Source organism: Canis lupus, chromosome 7 (assembly GCF_048164855.1).
Source record: "Canis lupus baileyi chromosome 7, mCanLup2.hap1, whole genome shotgun sequence".
Taxonomy (NCBI): Eukaryota; Metazoa; Chordata; class Mammalia; order Carnivora; family Canidae; genus Canis; species Canis lupus.
In genome coordinates, this window is record NC_132844.1 from 23,981,841 (window position 1) to 24,006,063 (window position 24,223).

Sequence of the window (24,223 nt, forward strand, 5' to 3'; positions counted from 1 at the left end):
GACTAATAGGATCCTCCAACTCTAAATACATATCTCATATTAACAACAGTTCTGTTACTTTCTTCATTATAGGAAATAACTGCTGGGTTTTCTTTAACACACTTTGCCTTCTTTTAGGAGCAGCAGAGAATTACAAAACTAAGCAAACAGTATTACCTGTTTATTATTACTCTATTTCTTAGAGTCTTAGGAAACAGAACTTCCTGTACACTTAAAATATTATAAAATAAGCAAGGAGTGAAGAAAATTGATTGTGGTACCAGACATAGAAACAATTCCACATATTTTAAATTTCTTGGGTGTTGTATAGAGTGAATGAATATGAACTAGTTTGTCTTTCTTACTAAGATATCAAGTTGTTGCTGTCGATTTATGTTGGATCTTACATGCTTATCCAGTCATTTTTTTTTTAAGATTTTATTTATTCATGAGACACAGAGAAAGAGATACAGAGACACAGGCAGAGGGAGAAGCAGGCTTCATGCAGGGAGCCTGACATGGGACTCGATCCCAGGTCTCCAGGATCACACCCTGGGCCGAAGGCAGGCGCCAAACCGCTGCACCATCCAGGGATCCCCGCTTATCCAGTCATTGATGCGTAAAGTTCTTGTTCTTCCTCTTTACTCACCAGCTGTAACCTGCCTCACCTGGCCACCTCTGTCAGCTTTGATGAGGGTCTTGGTCTCCCCATTTCTCTCTTCCTCTGAAAATCCTTTGCCCCTCAGTTCAGATTCTTTGTCTTATACACACATGTACGCAGGGTCCCTTCCATTATGAAATAGGGAAAGTGATACTTACAAGACCACAGTAGGGATGACATATCACCTGGTAGGCTCTGGATAAATGTAGCTGCCATTATTATTATTATTATTATTATTATTATTATTAAACATTGTCATTTAGCTTTAGAAACAGACCTTATTCCCTAAGATTACTGCCTTTTTAGTAGTATTATTAAACACTGCCATCTGGCTTCAGAAATAGACCTTGTTTTCTGAGATCACTGCTATACAGCATTCTATTGTTTTTAAACACTAAGTGGATGACCTTGAAATAGTCATGGAAACTGAATGTATCCTGATTATAGTCTAGGTTGTCGTGGTAATCAAATACAATAAACACAATTAATCTGGCACCTATTTAATGATATGCATAATTATTATTGTGCCATATGGTAATTAGATGTAAGTGCTAAGCTGTTCATGTAAATGATGTTAATCAGAGTTCCTTTTACCCAGCTAAAACAAACATGAGGAGGGTGGCAGTAGGAGGAGTCAGATTGTTTTTCTGTGGCAGCATGCAGTGTTCCTGAGAACCTGTCAGGTTCAGTAAGAACCAGTCTGGGTCACCCGTTGGCTGTGGGCCCTGGAGTTTCCCCAGTGTTTGCTGGAGCCACAAGGAGCCAGCCCAGTTGACTGGCAGCAGCCGAGGAAACAGGCTTGCTGCCAGTTCCCAGATGCTCCATGGAGACCGGCATGGCCCCGAGGCAGGTGACCTGGTGCCTGGGTCAGCCTGCTCAGGAATCTGCGGAGCTTCTGCTCTGCAAGTGCACGCATACAAGCACCACGCTTTCTAAAATCCATTGCAGCTGCCTGTATTTTCACTGCTTGGTGAATGCAAATTTCAGTAGTAGCATGTAGCTGTTGGAGTTGTACTACATCACTAGTTTTTACTCATAAGTTTTTGGATCTTTTTGGTTTTTCCAATTTGTTTAATGTTTACTTTTTTTCTGACTATGAATGCAATCCATGCTCACTGCAGAAAATACGTAAAAGCATAAAGAATAAAATTATTAAAATAGCCCATAATCTCATCACCTAATGACAGTCACTATTAACATTTAATGTGTTTTATTCTTATTTCTCTGTATAATTTTTAGGATACTGTGATCACTTTGTATATATAATTTTAAATATATCCTGCTTGGGACGCCCAGGTGGCTCAGGGGTTGAGCATCTGCCTTTGGCCCAGAGTGTGATCCCGAGGTCCCCGGATCGAGTCCCACATCGGGCTCCCCACATGGAGCCTGCTTCTCCCTCTGCCTGTGTCTCTGCCTCCCTCTCTGTGTCTCTCATGAATAAATAAATAAAATCTTTAAATATATATATATATATATCCTGCTTTATACATTTAACATTATTACCTAAGAATTGGTGCTGTTAGTAAACAGTGTATAATGTCTGTTTACTATTTTATTTTCTTGGAAGTTTTTTTTTAAGATTTTATTTATTTATTCATGAGAGGCACAGAGAGAGAGGCAGAAAATAGAGAGAAAAGCAGGCTCCACACAGGGAACCTGATGTGGGACTCGATCCCAGGACTCCAGGATCACGCCCTGGATGGAAGGCAGACACTCAACCACTGAGTCACTAAGACATCCCTCTTGGAAGTTTTTATTTTATTTTATTTTATTTAAAGATTTTTATTTATTTATTCTTGAGAGAAAGAGAGAGGCAGAGACACAGGCAGAGGGAGAAGCAGGCTCCATCCTGGGAGCCTGATGTTGGACTCGATCTCAGGTTTCCAGGATCATGCTCTGGGCCGAAGGCAGGCGCTAAATCACTGAGCCACCAGGCTGCCCTTCTTGGACGTTTTAAATGCAGTTTTCTTCATTGGGTAAAAAAAAATTCAAATGTTTTAGCCTATTCTTCTCAGAACATTACTTATTAGCAAGACAAATTCAGTCTAGAAAAACAGCTAAAAATAGTACAAAGGAAGTTAAGAATTCCGATAAAGCATCTTTAATATCTGAGATCCAACACTTCTTAGAGATTTTTCTTTAATGTTTTGGTAGGTCACAGTGAGTTGAATCCTTTTAAAAAAAAAAAAAAAAAAAAAAAAAAAACTGTCTTCCCTGGTTTACTTTTAAGTAGCCATGTGTGTGCCAGTTTAAAATATTCTCAAAACTAAAAACTTGCATTTCCTTTGAAATACTCTATTTCAGCTTTTCATTCAATCCGGTTTGTCATCCTACCGCCTTATGATATTTATGAGATTAAAAGCATTAACTCTGAAATTAGATTAGTTTGAGGTCCTGCCTCTACCCCATCATCAACCTTGACCAAATTATCCTATTTCCCCTAGCCTCAGTTCCTCAATGCCTAGCTTAGATGATTTTTAGGCCAGATGATAGATAATTCAGGATAAAAACTAAGAATGGTGGGATCCCTGGGTGGCGCAGCGGTTTAGCGCCTGTCTTTGGCCCAGGGCGTGATCCTGGAGACCCAGGATCGAATCCCACATCCGGCTCCCGGTGCATGGAGCCTGCTTCTCCCTCTGCCTGTGTCTTTGCCTCTCTCTCTCTCTCTCTGTGACTATCATAAATAAATGAAAATTAAAAAAAAAAAATTAAAAAAACTAAGAATGGTGCCTGTGACATTGTAAATGTTGGCTCTTACTCTGCAAAGGGATCATGTTGCACTTGCCGTGTTACTGTGTTGTATTAATAAGGTCTAGCACAATTCCAGCTAAGTTAAATTTCTGATCAATTATTCATTAATTTGGGAAATAAAAATACACATACATACATATATATGCGCACACAGTTTTGGATAAGGGGGAAAGTTCCAGGGAAATGTTCCCTTTGCCTATAAGGAAAGGACATATAACTCTGATTACGTCAGTGTCTTCAGAGGGTCCAGTTTTGTTTTGTTTTTAATTTTATTTATTTGTTTGAGAGAGAGGGGGAGAGACAAAGAAAATGAGCGCAGAGGGGAGTGGTGGAGAGGGGCAGAGGGAGAGGGAGAAGCAGGCTCCCCACTAATGAGGGAGCCAGTTGTACGGCTCCATCCCAGGACCATGAGCTGATGACCTGAGCCAAAGGCAGAAGCTTAACCACTTAACCACTTAACCAACTGAGCCACCCAGGTGCCCCTGGAGGGTCCAGTTTTGATCATTAAAGGACATCATAATAATAATAGTGGTTAACCATGCATTTTACATGGTCTCAGAACTGTGCTCAGTGCTGTATATCTCTTATTTCATTGCATTGGGAAACTTAGAGGTAATTACTGTTAGTATACAGATGAGGAAATTGAGGTTCAAAGAAGTTATTCACCTTGTTCTAGTTCACGTAATAAGTGAGCTGGGGTTCAAACATGAGTCATCTGTGTCTGTAGGCCACACCTTTTCTTAAATAGACCAGTATATTTATTTTAGTGTTTTATTTTGAAAAAATTTCAAACCTACAGAAAATGTGCAAGGATAGTCCAGTGAACTCCTGTATGATACCCTTCACTGGGATCCACCAATTCTACCAATTTGCCATAGTTGCTCTCTCTTTTTCTAATACATTTTGTGGTTTGTTTTGCTGAACCATATGAGAGTGAATTGCAGACATCATGATTCTTTGATCCTAGCCACTTACTTGAGTGTATGTCTCTTTAAAAAAAATAGACATTCTCAAATAAAATCTTAAAAAAAGGGGGGGGGGCAGCCCCAGTGGCTCAGCGGTTTAGCGCCGCCTTTAGTCCAGGGCGTGATCCTGGAGACCTGGAATCGAGTTCCACATTGGGCTCCCTGCATGGAGCCTGCTTCTCCCTCTGCCTGTGTCTCTGCCTCTCTCTCTCTCTCTGTGTCTCTGATGAATAAATAAATAAAATCTTAAAAAAAAAAAATACAAATTCCTAAAAAAAAAAAAACAGACATTCTCTTATAGGACCACAGTTTAAGCATATTAAGCATATTTAGCATGGCTACATTAATGCATTATCTAATATATTGCCCATATTCAAATTTTTTTTTCAAAAGATTTTATTTATTTATTTGAGAGAGAGAGACAGAGATAGTGAGAGAGAGCAGGAACCAGGAGGAGAGAGAGAAGCACATTCTCCACTGACCAGGGAGCCTGACATAGGGCTCAGTCTCACCACCCAGGATCATGAGCCGAGCCAAAGGCAGCCACTTAACTGACTGAGCCACCCAGGTGCCCCTCCATATTCAAATCTTACCTATGGTTCCAATTCTATCTATATTCCTGATCCAGGACCTAGGCCAGTCTTTGGCTGTCGTGTCTCCTTAGGCTTCTGTAATCTGGAATAGTCATTCAGCTCTCGGTCTTTCATCAGACCGTGATTTTGACCAGCCTGGTTATTCTGTCAGAAAAAACAAAAAAACAAAAAAACAAAAAAAAACAAGAAACCCCTTGTGGAGGAGAGAAGAGCTAACCTTCATCCCTCATGTGTGTTCCTCAGGTGCTAGAGAGTTGTCTCCCTGCCCCAACAGCCACTCATTGTGTCAGTAGGAAGGGACGGTCATACACTATGTACATTCTTGTGATTGTGTGTTTCTAAGACTTTGCTGAAAAGCACCGTGATTGTAAACGAATTCTCATTATGATTATCATTGTGTGTATTAAAGCTGGTTTCTCTCACTGAGTTACAATTTATAGTTTTTTCTTAATGGTCACATACGTTTTGGTTTCTGTCTCCATTTAGTCTCAAAGAAGATGGAGCAGGAACCCCCTATGACAAGGAGTCAACAGCCATTATAAAGCTGAATAATACAACAGTTCTTTATTTAAAAGAAGTGACAAAGTTCCTGGCTCTTGTTTGCTTTGTCAGAGAGGAAAGCTTTGAAAGAAAAGGTAATTTGTGTGTGTGTGACTTAAGTGCAGCATTTCATTTCAGACTATACTGCTCCTACTGCTTGTTGAATGGGGACAGTCCGCAGCATGCCTCTTGAAGCTCCCAGCTTGAGTCCCAGGTCCCCTGGGCTCCTGCCCATGTCTGTCAGGCTTCTGGGATCCTTGAACCAGCCTGCCCTCTAGTGATGCAGCTGCCATGAAGTGGAAATGGCACCAGACAATCCTCCCAGGGGCTCTAGCTTTTTCTTAAAAGCTTGTTGCCAGGCTGTAAAGTCTCTTGCCAGGGAGGGCCCAGCAGCCTATAGGGAGGGTCAAGGCCTCCTTCTTGGTCCACTCCTCTGGAAGGTCTTAGGGACCATGTGACCACTTGAGATCCCTGTGTAAAGGAGAGGACTTGTAGAACGTTAAAGCTGGATGTATTTATTTATTTATAAAAAGATTTTATTTATTCATGAGAGACACAGAGAGAGGGGCAGAGACATAGGCAGAGGGAGAAGCAGGCTCCCTGTGAGACTCGATCCCAGGACCTCAGAATCACTATCTGAGCCAAAGGCAGACACTCAACAACTGAGCCACCCAAGCATCCCATTCTTAACATTTTCTTTAGAGCTTTTCAGACTTTTTCATCTGTAGCTATGTCTCTATCTATATGGGATAATATGATAAATACTACTTTACAACCTTCACTGAATTTATTACAGACATCTTTCTCATTCACTAGGCCTTTTTTCTTACCTTATCATTTTAATAATTGTTAGTTTATTTTATTATTAAAAATTTATATTGTTTTTAGATTTTAATGTAAATAATCTGTGATGGCTTTCCTTACACTGAATATTTGTGTACATATTGGTTATTTCCTTAGGAAAAATTTCAACAAATGGAATTACTTAGGCATGTTTTGGTGGCTTCTAATACGTATGATCAAAATGTCCTTCTGAAAGATGTTATGGGTTTATGCTACTAAGAGTATATAAGTGTGTCCATTTTTCTGTATTCTTATCAATATTGGATATTAGCACTAAAAAAATTATTAAAAACTAATCTTGTTTGAATTTGTATTTCCTTGCTTCTTGGTGAAGTGTGTATTTTTCCTATATTTAATGACTGTTATCAACCAAATTGCCTTTTGTGTTCTTGGCCCTCAAAACTTCTAATTGAGTCTTGTTAATCTTTCACTCCTTAGTTTCATCTTGCTGAAAATAAGAATAGGCTCCTGGAATTCTGAACATAGACATACCTTGTTTCATTCTCTCAATTATAGATGATTTTACGCACACCAAGGAACTATAAAGTGACTTTCTCTCAAAGTCCTCCTACCGGTGTATGGCAGTCAGATTTCTGGACTTGTCCCTACATAGAATCGGTTGTGTACATTGTGCTTTGTACTGTCATATATGTATTTCCTTGGTTAAAGATATTTCCAGAATTTATATTTGGTGATTAATATTTCATGTAGATTTTGGAAGCTAAGTAAAAAAAAAGTAATACAAATAGTACAACTAGAGCCCCCAAAACATCTAGGTTAGTAGCAGGTCCTAAAATTTAGGGTATGTTAGCATCAACCCAGAGAGCTTGTTTATTTTGAACTGATTTTAGATTTAATAGAAAAGTAGTAAAAATAGTATGTAATTTATACATATTCCTCATCCAATTTCCCAAATCTTAACATCTTATATGCTATAGTTAGTTATGAAAAATAGGGAATCGCTATTGGCATAATACTAATTAATAGTATTAGTAAATTAATTAGTATCCATTAAAAAACCATAGACCTTATTTAGATTTCACCGTTTTTCCAAAAATGCCCTTTTTTCTGTTCTAGGATTCCAAATCGATTTTTTTTCTTTTTCTTTTCTTTTATTTTATTTATTCATGATAGGCACACAGTGAGAGAGAGAGAGAGAGAGGCAGAGACATAGGCAGAGGGAGAAGCAGGCTCCATGCACCGGGAGCCTGACATGGGATTCAATCCCGGGTCTCCAGGATCGCGCCCTGGGCCAAAGGCAGGCGCTAAACCGCTGCGCCACCCAGGGATCCTGCTTTTTTATTTTTTTAAAGATTTTATTCATGAGAGAGAGAGAGAAAGAGAGGAGGCAGAGACACAGGCAGAGGGAGAAACAGGTTCTATGCAGGGAGCCGGATGTGGGACTCGATCCTGGGACTCAAGGATCATGCCCTGAGCCAAAGGCAGATGCTCAACCTGAGCCACCCAGGTGTCACCTCATGTGCCTTTTTAAAGTGATTATCTCTATTTGCCTGGGATGGAAGGGCTTCCAAGGACAGGAGATCTTCAGAGCTGATACTGGGAACGTCCTAGGCAAACGGCGAATTGATCACCCTAGGGATTAGGTGGTTGTCACTGAAAGCAAAACTTAATGCTTATAAATGCATAAAATAGTTTGGTTTTGTAGCTTTACTTTTTCCTCTTTTTTAAAGATTTTATTTACTCATAAGAGACAGAGAGAGAGAGGCAGAGGGAGGAGCAGGCTCCATGCAGGGAGCCTGATGTGGGACTTGATCCCGGGTCTCCAGGATCAGGCCCTTGGCTGAAGGCGGTGCTAAACTGCTGAGCCACCCGGGCTGCCCTACTTTTTCTTCTTTAAAGATTTTTATTTTTAAGTAATCTCTCAACCCAACACGGGCTCAGACTTCCAATCCCAAGATCAAGAGTCGCAGGCTCTTCTAACTGAGCCAGCCAGACGCCCCTGTTTTTGTTGCTTTAATCTCATATTGTAGAGTCCTGTTGGCGCAGATAACGGACCCTTGTTGATGAGCTTTTCCTCATGCTGGGTCTCTGAGTTTTCATTAATGATCTCTGTGACTACTTTGGCAGAAAGGAGAGGATCGAAAGCAGATGTGGAGTTTTCAGCCTTGGCTGCACGTTATAGGTACCTTGGGAAAGGAGGCGCTAAAAAATATGGAAATCTGGGCCCTCCTCCAAACAATTAGAATAGAATTCCTGGGAGAAGGGCCTATGAAATGTTAAATTGTTTTAAGTACCCTGGATGTTTTTATTGTACGGCTAGGGTTGAGAACCACTGAAGCAGAGAAGGATGTGGAACCATCACATAACTGTGGTGGTGAAGATAGTGTTTGTTCTGTTGGAGTCTCTGTTCTTTTTTTTTTTTTTTTTAATTTTTTTTTTTTTTTATTTTATTTATGATAGTCACAGAGAGAGAGAGGCAGAGACACAGGCAGAGGGAGAAGCAGGCTCCATGCACCGGGAGCCCGACGTGGGATTTGATCCCGGGTCTCCAGGATCGCGCCCTGGGCCAAAGGCAGGCGCCAAACCGCTGCGCCACCCAGGGATCCCGGAGTCTCTGTTCTTGAACATTTCAAAAGCTTTTAGTGAAAAGGTTGAAAGAAATGGCAGCCACTTGATATGAATGCTCCCTTTAAAAACCTCAGTTGTGAATTTTTACTTTTAAAACTTCAAATGCAGCAAGATAACTGTTAGGTTTTAAATTGTGAAGATGATGGGACACCTGAGTGGCTCAATGGTTGAGCATCTATCTGCCTTTGGCCCCAGGGCCCTGGGGTCAAGTCCCACATCCGGCTCCCTGCATGGAGCCTGCCTCTCCCTCTGCCTGTGTCTCCGCCTCTCTCTCTCTGGGTCTCTCATGAATAAATAAATAAAATCTTTAAAAAAACTGTGAAGATGAGTAAGTTCAGACTTGTCAGGAACTACCAACAGATTATTTCTACAAGTTGACTTTTCACTGAGCCAAAGTTTTTCTAGCTAAACTTTCTTCCTAAGGCAGTTGGTTGCATATATAGGCAAAGGATTTTGAGGTGGTTCTCACATCTTCTATCCATATTCCCACTAAATAAAATCATTTCTTTGTTCCTTGTTTATTTTCTTTTAATTATGTGCTTTGTTTGGAGGATGGTCTCAAGAAACAAAAATGATAAAGTAGGGAAATGAGACAGGGAAGGTAGAAAAGCCACCCATAGTGGTGTCGATGAGTAGATTTATGTTCACTTCCAATAAGAGAATCTCTGAGAAGCTGTGTGGAACAAACTCAGAATCACCCCAGTTGAGTATGGGAAACTGCAACATTTTTTATTTATTTTTATTTTTAGAATTTTATTTAAATTCAATTTGCCAACATATAGTATAACACCCAGTGCTCATCTCATCACGTGCCCTCCTTAATGCCCATCATCCAGTTACCCTGTCCATCCACCCACCACCCCTTCTGCAACCCTTTGTTTCCCAGAGTTAGGAGTCTCTCATGGTTTGTGAAAGACTGCAACATTTATCTACCTTCCTCCACCATGCCCCTGTTTGAGGGGTGCCTTCAAAATATTCATTCCCATATCCCTGGTAGCTGTCTGTGTGTGGTCAAGGCAGTTATGTGGTACCAAAGAAAGCCTTAGACAGAAAATGAATGTTTATTTTTTAAGGCTTTATTTTATTTTAAAGATTTTATTTATTTGAGAGGGAGAGAAAGAGAGCATGAGCAAGGGGAGGGGCAGAATCCTCACAGGGCGGGGAGCCCCACACAGGGCCCAGTTCCAGGTCCCTGATGTCAGGAACCCAGCTGAAGTCAGCCACTCAACCAAGTCGCCCTGGTGCCACAAGATTTTGTTTTTAAGTAATCTCTACACTCAAAATGGGGCTCGAGCTCACAACACTGAGATCAAGAGTCACATGTTCTACTGACTGAGCCAGCCAGGTGCCCGGGGCTTATTTATTTCTTACTACTTTCTCCCTTATTCCAGTAGTCTTGCCTTTAGGATTACCACTTAAGGGTTTTATTGCACTGTGGTCACTGTCACTTCAGAAGCAGCAGAGGGCGCCACTCAGAGAGTTTCCTGCTTCTGGAAGTTGAGCTAGTGTTTCCTCCAGGACACTTGCGGTTATATGACTACTTTGAAGAATTTCACTCGTTGGCTAGAATCCCAGTTCTTTTATTTCCAGGCTTTGGAAGCATCACCTCAGTGGATGGAAATGATTGTTAGGCTAGTTATTCTAATGAATTTAAAGATAGCAAATAGAACCAACTGCCTTATTCTAAGTGGTATAAATATAATGTTGCTCTCAACACTTTTACAAATTAGTGTAATGAAAAATGTACCCAAGGGAGATCCCTGGGTGGCTCAGCGGTTTAGATCCTGCCTTTGGCCCAGGGCCTGATCCTGGAGACCAGGGATCGAGTCCCACATCAGGCTCCCTGCTTGGAGCCTGCTTCTCCCTCTGCCTGTGTCTCTGCCTCTCTCTCTGTCTCTCTCTCTGTGTGTGTCTCTCTCCCTCTCTGTGTCTCTCAGGAATAAATAAATCTTAAAAAAAAAAAAAAAGAAAAGAAAAATACACCCAAGATTTGGGATTATCTTTTTTTTTTTTTTTTTTTTTTTATTTATTCATGAGAGACACACAGAGGCAGAGACATAGGCAGAGGGAGAGGCAGGCTCCATGCAGGGAACCCGATGCGGGACTCTATCCTGGAACTCTGGGATCATGCCCTGGGCCAAAGGCAGACGATCAACCACTGAGCCACCAAGGTGTCCCTGGGATTATCTTTTATTCCATTCCTGTACCAGTAATTTCAGAAAACAACAGAAGATTCTCCTCTACTATTTCTGCATTTAAAATTTACTTAGTATTGAGTGAGTGTCATTGGTCGTTGAACTTCCAAGCTTGAAATTGACCTGAGGTAACTACTACCACTCCAAGGTCAGGGACTTTGCTTTTCCCAGGGCTTCTGACAATGGCTTAAATATAATAGATTTTCAGTAAGTATTGATTGGTTGAATGATGAATATGGGAGCTTTGAGATCTTAGCCACATTTCAAGTCAGGGTCGGCCACCACTCAGTCAATTTAATAATCCCTTTTGAGGAAAAATAATAAACATCCATGGAAGATATGTCTTAATTGTAAGAAATCTTGAATTCTGGGGGCACGTGAGTGGCTCAGTGGTTGGGCATCTGTCTTTGGCTCAGGTTGTGATCCAGGGGTCCTGGGATCGAGTCCCACATCAGGCTCCCCGTATGGAGCTTGCTTCTACCTCTGCTCATGTCTCTGCCTCCCTCTCTGTGTCTCTCATGAATAAATAAATAAAATCTTTAAAAAAAAGAGAGAGAGATCTTGAATTCTAATAGGTCAAAAAATGTGCATTTCAGTTGGTTCTTCAATATTACAGGTCATAGACATCTTTCAAAATGTAGTCTCTCCTCTGGAACCTTTCCTTAGGAAAATGTGGACATTCACGAAACTTTGCATGCAATTCCTGAAGCCCAGCTGCAGAGCTTTGAGGGAAATCTGTGGACCTTCTGTTGAGGCTGCTCTAGTAGCTTGTCCTGATTGACCTGACCATAGCATGACATGACAAGAGAAGATTATTATTTCTGTGTGACATTTCTAACTATTTTGTTTTCTTCCCCAGGGCTTATTGACTATAATTTTCATTGCTTCCGGAAAGCCATCCATGAGGTTTTTGAGGTGAGGATGAAAATGGTGAAATCACGGAAGGTTCAGAATCGGATGCAGAAGAAGAAAGGAGCCACCCCCAATGGGACCCCAAACGTGCTCCTGTAGTGAGGCTTCGCGAGTATCTTTGCAAGTCAGACCTTTTGAGGCTGCTGCCCTGTGTTGCACTAACGGAAGAGGAAAAAGGAGATTGGGACACATGATGTATTTGTTGTAAAAAAAAAAAAAAAAAAAAATCCTGCAACCCTCTTGATCTTTTTTAAATAAAGTGAGCACTTTGAAGCCGAAACTTGTATTTTAACAACGAAGTCAAATCTACTGTAATTTCCTTACACAAATGTAAACTTTTATGGTCTGTAGTCAGAAACTCCGATGTGAGGACTGCCAGGAACTGTATATATTTTGCTCTTTTTCATGTTTTTTTTTTTCTTTGAACTTTGATAAGACAACTTTTCTAAGCTTTTTTCTGTACTTGGTGTCAAGGACATGCATACTGTAGGGTAGTTCAGATCTATATGGCAATCAGAAATCAAAAAAGCAATGCACTGGCAATGATTTTTTTTTTTTTTACAAATTTGGGAATCTTTGCTACTAATTGTTAAGAAAAATCATTTTTCAGTGGAGCTGAGACAGATTGGGGCGGCAAGCTCCAGGAGCAATAAGAACTGTCTCCTGTTTATAACTGGTATAAATGGGAGTTTTGTTGAATAATATTAGCACCAAACTTATCTAAAAATTTCTATAGCTGTGGCAGTACTTCCCTACTGAACAGTTTTTACAAAGCTCTTTACCTCAACACACATCTCTAGAATCATTTTATACAGAGAGGTTATTCCTTTTTGCTGCATTACTGTTCTTTAGAATCTTCGGGACCAGATTTCCAAAATGGTGCCAATCACTGGAGAGAAATAAGAATGTTGCTGAATTTCAGGGTTTCTGGAGGCTTTTCTGTACCTGCCACCACTTAGGCTGAAGTAACATCAGAGGTAACATGGTTTCCCAAATGTAGGTGATTGGTACCTACAGATTTAAAAATATATATATACAATTTGTATGTTTGGCCGCTGTGAGATGGGTCTGTTGTGCAACATTTAAAATGTTTATTTAGGATCATAACCACAGGGAATGTCTCAGATCTCTCCCAAAGAGCATAATGCTGGTGAGCACATTTGTCACCACTGAGTCTCCTGCTCATCCATGACAGTGTGCCTTGTGGACTCTGCTTGTTCCCACCTTCTGATTGAACTAGAGCTCAGCTTGCCAGCAGCACACTCTGCACAGCTGAAAAGCCATCCTGCAAACCCCTAACAATCGGCAGGAAGAGGACGGCCAGAGGAGGCATTACAGTTAGCTATGTGTTTGTTTCTGTGAAATTCTTCCACTTATATTTACTTTAGACTTTCAGGATATTAAGGGACTCCTAAATCTCCCCTCATCCCAAACCATTCCTAGTAGATAATTCTATGTCCGTCCCAAGGGTCAGTGTCCTAAAGCATACTTGAGAGTGTTAGAAAATAATTTTATGTATGTATTTATTTTTAAGCAGACTCATAAGGAAATCGAAGCTGGTCCTAGCAAAATGTACCAAGTTCCTAAAGCGACTTAACCTTAAAACTATCCTACTTCTGTGTCTTCCTTCCATACTCTCTCCCTCCCTCCCCAAGTCCTATTCCTTTGAGGCTGCTAACTACAATGCAAGATGGTAGCTGATTCAGGTATAAGATTTGAGTCCTCCCAAGGGTCCGTGCATTTTGAAAGGAAATTTCTCAGAATTATTAAGGCGCCCAACTCCCTTCCTCATGATTCCTGCTCAGAAGCCTGGGTGGGTAGGAACCCAGGGTTCCAAAAGAGACTTTTCCTTAATTTCTAGACCTGTATATCCTGTTGGCTCTTTGGATCTTTGCCAACAGGCTTGGTACATATGGGTTATTCTTATAAATTTAATGTTCTAATATTTTTTACACAATCTTTCTTTTTGATTAAGCAAATAAACAATTTTCTAATGTGACTTTATCCTCAAGGTAGAGACACTTGCCTATCTGGTAAATCACACAATACGTAGGTATACATATACATATTATTGTAACCAGGAGGAGCTTCAATTTTTAAGCTGGGTGTATGATGGGTTTTTGTAAAATGTGCCTTAAAAGTCTATTACTTCAGGAGCAAATGATTCTTTGGGGGAAAAGCAAAAAAATAATCCTATGGCATAGGACCTGAGTTCATGGTAGTAAGTGCACTCTTTGATTGATTACACACTAATAACATAGATTACTGCCTCAAACCTGTAAGCATGGCAATGACCTCTTAGTTAAAGACAGATGTAGGAGTTATGTCTAAGTTTTCAATTTTTTTTAAGTCTGTGCTATTGGAATTACAAAATCTATTCCTTTTGCATTTTATTTTTGATATGGAACTTTGCTTACTGCGATGTGTATGGCCATGTTTAGGTCTCAAATCTATGCTATAAATACAAAGCCCAAATACATGGCTACAGTGACTGCTCTGGAACATTCTGACTCATTTTCAAAGGTTGAGAACTTGACCTGTGGGGTTCTAAGGCAATTAGAACTTCTATGTGGAGGTGAGACTGTGAATTACCATCTTTGGTTGTTTTTAGTTATGTAAATTAGCGTGTATGACCAGGGTAGAGTGTTTTTGAAGGAATATAAATTAAAAAAAAAAAACAAAAAAACTGGTTGGCCTTCACAGACAGTGTTATTTTGTGAGCATAATATATTTTGGACCCTTAAACATAAAAGGACTAAAAAACACAGCAATATTGTTATATACGGGTTATATGCTAATTCTGTTTGAGACATACTCCAGAAAAACGGCTGAACTGTCTTGATTATTAAAGTATGGTATGCATTTAACTTCTATAGACTGGTTGTAATTTGTAATCAAGCGCAATGTTATGTTTTACTTTAAGCAGTACATTTATAATTGTTAAACCATTGCTTTCAAAGATGTTAACTGCCAACTTAAAAGCATGTGTCATGCTCATGATTTGGTAAGGCCCTTGTTTTATTTCAAGCATATTCGTAACTAATCATTCTGGGACCAGAATATTCTCTTTGGTGAGGTGTAAGTATGATCCTTCCTGTTTGTGGTTGTTTACTGCATGTGAATATCATGGCTTCATTGGCCCTGCTGGGTCCCTTTAGTAAAATGTCCTGATTAACCAGCTTTCATTTTATGGAAATGAGGATAAATCACTCTATTTACACTTTTATTTTTATTATATTTTTAAGCTCTCTTATCTCCAAATTTTTTATGGGAGCATGGTTGTTTAGAACCGTTTTTTTCAGTAAACCTCAGATACTAATTCTTGCTGCTCTGTCCCCTAATCCCTAGCCATCTGGAAATTCTTTTCCAAACAGTCCACCTTATCGATTCTGACTTGCTTAGTAGGATTCCAATCTGTAATGACTTTTACAGATTCTTAGAGTTCCCAGAGAAGACTAGCTTTAGATGTATCATACATGAGGGGCACTGGGGTGGCCTAGTGGTTGAGCATCTGCCTTTGGCTCAGGTTGTGATCCTGGGGTCCTGGGATCAAGTCTCGCATCAGGCTCCCTGCAGGGAGCCTGCTTCTCCCTCTGCCTATGTCTCTGCCTCTCTCTGTGTGTCTCGGATGAATGGATGAATAAAAAATATCTTATATATGAAATTCTGTTTCTGATTGGAAAATCTGGTCTAAAATAATATGTTTTTAAGATTTTTAACGGATAGTGATGTTGAGTTTAGGAGAAAGAAAATGTCTTTAACAGAATTACTTACTAATGCTGTATAATGATTGAGTGCACACATTATGTCAGGCTCATAAGTGCTTTTGCATAAGTTATCTTCAGAAACCCAAGAGGTGGATACTATTATCACTCCTATTTTACAGATCAGGCAACTGAGGGTAGAGAGTTAAAATAACCCAGTCAAGATCACGTAACTAGCAAGACACAAGGCCGGGAGTCTAGCTGGAGAGTCCACCCTCAATACTGCTCTAAGCAGCTGTACCACATGTCCCTTTAAATGCTCTCTCTTTACAGATAGTAAAATGGGGGACTTGAAGTTTAGGATTTACTGCTGCCTGGGATTATGAAGGCTAAAATGCTGGGAAATTTTAAAAGAAATAGCTTTTCTCACATGAGAAGCAGTAAGAGCAGCCTTTTAATGTGCTTCACTCAAGATTATGCCTTCTTCCTAATTCATTACATAACTTGAATATGAAAAATAATATTAAAGTGTTTAAATATCAAAAGAGAATTTAAATACCTTTTCCAGACATTTAGTTTTCTAAGAAGCAAAAGTATATCAAATTCTCAGAAAGTCGAGAGAATTAGTCTTTGATCTTAGCTATATTCAACCTTTTACTTCATTTCTATTATATGCAACCATATTTATATATAAAAAAACAATGATCTGGATTAAAACTCAAACAAATTTTTAAAAAGATTTTATTTATCTGAGAGAGAGAGAGAGCAACAGAGCAATAGTGGGGAGGAGAGGGAGAAGCAGATTCCCTGCTGAGTGGGGAGCCTGATGAGGGGCTCTATCCCTGGACCCCAAGATCATGACCTGAGCCAAAAGCAGAGGGTTAACCAACTAAGCCACCCAGACACCCCCAAAAAGATACATTTCAATCCTAACCTCTCCTTGAGCTGCAGATCCACCTTTAAAATTGCCATTAGCATAATTTTACTGGAATCTTCTATAAGAAATCTAAAATGTCCAAAATTGAACTCCCTTCTTGCTAAATCTTCTCCTTCTGTGGTGGTGTGACTCTGCTTCCTGCAGTCCCTGCCAGAAATGTGGGCCCCCTTCTTAACTCTCCCTTCCAGCTCACTCCATCCAATCAACCATCCAGTTCTTTCAGTTCAGCCTTATAAACATCTATTCAATCAATTCTCTCCATCTCTTTTGCCACTACCCTGGTTTAGACCACCATCTCCTTTTCTGTGGATCTCAATAGCATCTTAACTAACATCATTCCACCTCATCCATCCATCTCCATTCTCCACACAAGACCCAGAGTGACCCTTCCAAACCACCACCATTCTGACCATATCACTGCCTTGCTCAACATCTCTCATAGCTCTCCATTATAGATAACAAACTCCTCAGTAAAGTTTGCAAGAACCTGTCTCCCTGGTTCTTACCTCCCTCTCTAGCTGTGGTTCATCTCTCAACAGAGGTGAACCAGCATGCCCCTATAGTGTATGGTAAGTAAGAGGAAACATGAGTCTTTTTTTTTTTTTTTTTTTCTGGTTTTATTTACTTGAGAGAGTGAGAGAGCAAGAGTATGAGTGGGGAGGAGAGGGAGAAGCAGGCTCCCTGCTGACCAGGACCCTGGGGTCACGACCTGAGTAGAAGGCAGAGGCTTAACCAACTGAGCCACCCAGGCACCCCCATGGAACCATGAATCTTGATTCCTTTCTTTGTCAGTTGTTTTCTAAGGGAAATGATAATGTTTTTTTCATTCATCAGTGACTGATAGGGCACCTATTATATGCCAGACATTGTGCTTAATAAAACAGCTAAAAGGCAGATTCTAGAGATGCAAGGATTTTAGTAATAGAAAATAAAGTACTTTACAGAACTGTAGGAGTTAACTCTTCATGCAATACATTTTAAACTTTTTGTTGTTGTGAGTCACAAAAAATACAACTCACACTGCAAACTATCACATAGTCACACCTATAAAAATTACTTTTTAAAGTTTTTTTTAATTATTAAAGATTTTATTTTTAAGTAACCTCTACACCCAATGGGGGGCACAAATTCACAACCCTGAGATCAAGAGTCACACGTTCCACCAACTGAGCCAGCCAAGTGCCCCTTATAAATATTACTTTTATTTTTTATTTTCATTTTTATTTTCTTTAAGTGAGCTCTATGCCCAGGTGGGGCTTGAACTCACAACCCTGAGACCAAAAGTCACATGTTCCATTGCTTGAGCTAGCCAGGTACCCTATAATTATTACTTAAAAAAAAAAATCACAAAGTACTATTCCTTCTACTGCAATGCATTCTAGTATTATTTTCTTTATTTCCTTTTTTAAAAAAGATTTCACAATCCACTAATGGGTCACGACCTGTAATTTGTGAAGCATTGCTGGAGTGAATGAATCCATTGGCCAGATCAAAGCCCAAATCAAGAGTCTGATGCTTAACTGACTGAGCCACCCAGGCACCCCAGTAATTAACCTTACTGGGAGTTTAGGGACTCATAAGTTTGTATCTAAATTCTATGGAACCTTTGTTAATTCAGATGTCATTGGTTTTATCTGGTATCAAGAATCCACAAGTTTTGCCCTTTTGTAGTATTTGAACACTCCAAGAAGCAGGTGGACAAGTCCCTTCCCCATGAAAGGGAGTTGATATAGCTGCTACACTCAATGTGGAGGAGAGCATTAACTAGTGTCTCGCTGCCTGGGGTCTTGACATCCCAGCTTCCTCAATGTGTACTCAATGTGCCCCTTGCTGCTGGGGCAAGGAGGATCTTTCTAGTCTCCCAAAACTGTGTAAAAAACCTAAGGCCGGGATCCCTGGGTGGCGCAGTGGTTTGGCGCCTGCCTTTGGCCCAGGGCGCAATCCTGGAGATCCGGAATCGAGTCCCACGTCGGGCTCCCGGTGCATGGAGCCTGCTTCTCCCTCTGCCTGTGTCTCTGCTTCTCTCTCTCTCTCTCTCTCTCTCTGTGACTATCATAAATAAATAAAAATTTTTTAAAAAATTAAAATTAAAAAAAAGAAAAAAACAAAAACTAAGGCCTGGGGTGCCTGGGTGGCTCAGTCGGTTAAGCATCTGCCTTTGGCTCAGGTCATGATTCCAGGGTAATGGGATAGAGCCCCACATTGGGCTCCCTGCTCAGTGAGGAGTCTGCTTCTCCTTCTTCCTCTGCCCCTCCCCCCTGCTCATGGTCTCTCACTCTCTCTCAAATAGATAAATAAAATCTTAAAAAAGAAAAAAACAAAACTAAGACCCTTCCCCTGAATGCCCAACTATAGTAGAGTAATTAGGACCTGTTTCTTCCATGCTAATGCAGGCCCAAGATGGGTCCCTCTGGTGTGAAATTTAAGCCGAAGGCAATCAAGACCCTCAAGAGAAACTCTGGCCCCTCCTGTAACCACACAGAAGAATCTAAATTGGGGGTCTTTCACAGAGTAAGGATTATTACCAGAGATAAACTTTATCCAAGTGACCCATCAGTATGGCAGGGCAAACACCTAATTACCAAATATCTACTTTACTTCTTATCACCCTGTGCAGTGCATTCCTTCCTTCGGAAATTCCAGGTCCCTACCTCCTTCTCTTTAGTTCAGGATAACATACAGACCTCATTTTGCCTGTCTTTGGAGTTTACATTTCTGTGTGGATTCCCCATGTGTATGCCATTAAATTTTAGGTGGCCCTTATTAGAAAACTGCCACTGCTTGAAGGCCTTTCAATACCTATTTTCTTTCTGAAGAGTACGTCGTTCAAGAAGACAAAGTAGGGGCACCTGGGTAGCGCAGTGGTTGAGTGTCTGCCATTGGCTCAGGGTGTGCTCCTGGAGTCCTGGGATCAAGTCCTGCATCAGTTTCCCCACAAGGAGCCTGCTTCTCCCTCTGCCTGTGTTTCTGCCTTTCTTTGTTTCTCTCATGAATAAATTAAAAAAAAAAAAAAAGGACAAAGTAGACAAAAATATAAGGCAACTCTCCTTTCTGAAAAATGGTATTTGGGAAAAGTTTTGCTTTCTCTTCTTGGCATATATATAGCATACATTTTCTTTTAAGAACATCTGCACCTAAACCCAACTTCAACTTCCAGGAAGTCAGACTGGCCCAGCTGATTTCTCACAAGATGCTAGAAGGTGTATGGAGTATGGCATACCCATGCCTTTTGGTTATTTTGTGCTAAAAGGATAAACCACAGGAAAGTCCATCACTGCTTTTTAAAAGTTGATGACTTGTCATTCAAAGTTTGTAGACTGGATTTTAATGGGAAGGAGCATAAGGTTGTTTGTTCTAAAGATGTTAATAGTATTACTGAAATGCCTTGGGGCTGCAGAATTTCTCTCGGAAGGTCTGTAATTTGTGTATGCACTGAGCATTGTCTGTAGACTAAAGAAGTTTTCACATCTTTATGAACAATGACTTTTTTGGACTACTGTGGATACTATAGTGATGAAGAAAATACAAATTTCTTTAAAAGTATTAAATTCGAAGTAATTTTTTTGCCATTTTGTATTTTCCCAACGAACAGAAACTGAAACTGCTTTCAAGATAGGGAGCAGTTTTTTAAGCTATTCAGGCTAGTTCATAAGTGAACAAGTTTCTTCAATTGGCAAGTGGCTAAAAAGGCTCAGAGGCTGATGGATTGGCAATGGCCCGATAGGGGACCTGAAAGAAAAAAGGCATAGACAGAGAGGCAGAGGGACAGTGCTGGAAGAAATAATTAAGAAAGGACCCGGGAGGAGGGAGGAAGAAGACACAGCTGCAGGCACATCGTGAGGTACCTGTTCTTTCACCCATGAACAACTAGTTTTATCTTAGTGGCAGGTGTTTCCTTAGAGCTAAGATTAGAAAAGGAAATATCTCTTGACCAACTCATCAATCTGTTAGAACTAAGGAGTACGGAATATGAGTGTTGCAATTTTTTTCATTTTAAGAGCACTTTTATTATGAGGGGCACCTGACTGGCTCAATCAGAAGAGCGTGTGACTCTTGATCTTAGGGTCATTGAGTTTGAGCCCCAGGTTGGGTATAGTGATTACTTAAATAACTGAAAATAAATAAAGGCACTTTACTATGAAAAACCACAAAAACAAACAAAGTCCCTGCAAATGAAGCAAAACCACAATACTAAGCAGGTTTCTTTTTCTTCTTTTTTTTTTTTTTGGTAAAGATTTTATTTATTTATATTAGAGAGCATGCGCATGAGCAGAGGGAGAGGCAGAGGGAGAGAATCTCAAGCAGTCTCCCTGCTGAGCACGGAGTCCCTTATGGGGCTCCATCTCACGACCCTGAGATCATGAATGGAGCAGAAATCAAGAGTCTCAGACACTTACCTGACTGAACAACCTAAGCACCCCTCTATTTCCTCATTTCTAATATCAAGAGCTGTAATTTTGGGTAAAGTGTCAGATAAATCAAAATTATGGCCGCAGATTGGATCTCCAAAAAGACAGTAAAAGACAATAAAAATGATTTAAATAGTGTGGCAAACAACTGTTTACTACTGTATTTAGAAATTGCTTCTTTGCTTATTAATGGAAAATGAGGTACTTTTAAAACGAGTGGACTATAAGTCGTTTGGTGGAAGGGCCCTACTAAACTAGTTTCACAAGCACTCCACTGGGTTTCAGATAAATTCACATGTGATCTCTTCACAATACTTTCTTCTAGAACACAGTATTAGAAAAGTGTTAACATAGAATTAGCAGGTCAGATATGTCTTGAACAAATCAGAAACTGAGGAGGATAAAATGAAGAGGTCATTTCACTCCTGGATCTGTCAGCCTGCCACCTGATGGTGGGTAGATGCTGGACCTGCGGTGCAGTAAGGCTGGGCTCACGGGAAACAAATTCCTTCCTGGCTGACATTTTTGTTCAGGTGAGCAGAATTTAAACTTGGGTCCCTAATAATGGCCAGCATCTCCTTATATTAATACCAGCTACAATTACATCCCCATTGAATAAATAGTCCCATTTTTCTTATTAATTATTTTAAAGGGGAAATCCTGGGGGTGAAACAATAGGAAAACCATGGCAGGTGGGTCTTCTTTTAAGTGAAAAATTGAAAAGTGTCTATTAGAAAATATTCAAAGTAATTAATAAAATGCCCACAATAGAGTCCATATATAACTTTCTGAGGTGTTTTTTCACTTTTAAGTATACTCTAGGAAGGCATTGATGTGAAATTAGTCAATTTACACTATCAATCTAAGTGATAATAGTACTGCTACTTGCAAAACAAGTAATCCAGTTAGCTGATGGCAGATACTTTTATTTTTTTTTAAAGATTTTATTTATTTATTCATGAGAGACACAGAGAGAGAGAGAGAGAGAGGCAGAGACACAGGCAGAGAGAGAAGCAGGCTCCATGCAGGGAGACCAATGTGGGACTCGATCCCAGGACCCCAGGATCATGCCCTGGGCTGAAGGCAGACGCTCATCTGCTGAGCCACTCAAGCAGCCTCCCCCTTTTTTTAAAGATTTTATTTATTAGATATTTTTTATATAAGAAGGAGTATATACAAAGGAAGCTCAACTCTGTTAAAGTACTAATACTTTATAAATAAAGGCTCAAGGTAAATACACTAAAATGTTGATCATGGCCATTTCTGTGCAGTAGGATTATGGGAGATTTGCATTTTTTTCATATTCCAAATACTGAACAACAATCATGTAAACCTTTATGACCAAGAAGAAAAATCATTTTAAAAAATAAGAAAAGTTCGGGGCTCTTGAGTGGCTCAATTAAGCATGGACTCTTGGTTTCAGCTCTCAGAGTCCTGAGATCAGGCTCTTGATGGGCATAGAACCTACTTAAGATTCTCATTCTCCCTCACCCTCTCCCTCTGGCTCTAACCACCACCCCACCCTTGCTCGCACTTGTGTGTGTTTTCTCGCTCTCTCAAATAAAAAAATATATATAAGAAAAGCTTTAAATGCTGAAGGATAAATATCTCAAAGTGAATAACACTGAGGTTCTAAGAAGCATATCCATTTTCAAATAATGGGGAAAAGGCCTGATTTTCCCCAAAATAGCATGATTCCTTGCTAGTGTAGCAAAAACAATCCAGGTTTCAGAGTCCAAAGACCTGGACTTGAATCAGGGTTCTTCCACTTTCTAGACAAGCGACCTCTGATAAGACAATGAAACTTTAAGATTTCAAAGTATTCAAATCAAATAAAAAAATAAAAAAAAATTCTAGAAAAAATTGTTTTCATCAATATGATAAAGCAATAATGTCGGAAGCATAAGAACTTGTAGTGGAAAAAACTGAGAATTAAAGTAAATGGTTTTGGGGTACCTGACTGGCTCAATCGTGAAGCATGTGATTTTTGATCTCAGGGTCATAAGTTTGATCTCCATTTTAGGTGTACAAATTAAAAAAATTTTTTTTTAAAGATCGTATTTATTTGAGAGAGAGAGTGAGAGAGAGAGAGAGCAAGCGCATGAGCAGGGGAGGGGCAGAGGGAGAGGGAGAGAATCCCAAGCAGACTCTGAGCTGAGGGCAGAGCTGGGCTCAATCTTGTGATCTGAGATGAGAGTCAGATGCTTAACTGACTGACCCACCCAGGCACACTCCCCACCAAATCTTCAAAAAAATAAATTGCTCACTTCTCTGAGACCTCAACTGTCTTCACTAGTAAAATGGGTATAAATAACCTGTGCTGCTATCAGTATTGTTCGGAAGAACAAAGGAGTTGATGTATGTCAAGTGCCCAATACTGGGCCCCATACACAGGAGATGCTCAAAAAGTATAGTCCTGGCTCTGCTCCCTGGATGCAAATAAAGATGGGTGGGGGATCTGCACTTCAAAGGGCTTCTGTTCTATCTAAGGAAAAGAGGAACTGTATAGGTCAATGATTATAGTTGTGTGTGTGTGTTTTTAAGTAGGCATGGAACCCAACTGGGGCTTGAACTCACAACCTTTGAGATCAAGACCTGTTCTGAGATCAAGAGTCAGATGCTTAAAGAACTGAGTACCCAGGTGCTGGATTGTGGTTCTAAATAAATACTCTTAAATGTCTCTGCGGAGAGAAATCTTTCGATTGGCTTAGAGGTCTTTGGCTCTTGAGATAAGCTTAAAAACTTTAACATGTGCCCATTAACTAAAGTGTCAGAATAAATTTTTTAAGAACATTTTTATTTATTTATTTATGAGAGCCAAAGACAGATGCTCAACCACTGAGCAACCCAGGAGCCCCTGGCATATGGATTATTTTGAGCTGAAGGCACTTAAGACCCTGGGAGCTCAAAAGAAACTTTTGCCCCTCCCTTAACCACACAGAAGAATCTAAATTGGAGGTCTTTCCCAGATAAAGGGAAGGCATAAATTTTATCTGAGTGACCCATCTGTATGGCAGGGCAAACATCTAATTACCAAACATCTGTTCTCCTTATTGCCTGTGAATTGTATTCCTTCCCTCTGAAATCCCAGATCCCTACCTCCTTCTCTCTAGTTCAGGATGACATATAGACCTCATTTTCCCTG

General features: G+C 40.1%; 1 protein-coding gene across 2 annotated transcripts in view; it reads left to right on the forward strand.

Moving 5' to 3' along the window:
• The window catches only part of RRAGD (Ras related GTP binding D), a 41,705-nt gene extending 26,810 nt beyond the window's left edge, over positions 1-14,895 (forward strand). For both annotated transcript variants that reach the window (XM_072832078.1, XM_072832077.1), the window contains exons 6-7: positions 5,436-5,584; positions 11,976-14,895. In XM_072832078.1, coding sequence (XP_072688179.1) covers positions 5,436-5,584; positions 11,976-12,127 — 301 coding nt within the window. In that variant the 3' untranslated portion in view covers positions 12,128-14,895. The remainder of the gene's footprint in view (positions 1-5,435; positions 5,585-11,975) is intronic.
• The last annotated feature ends 9,328 nt before the right edge of the window (positions 14,896-24,223 follow it).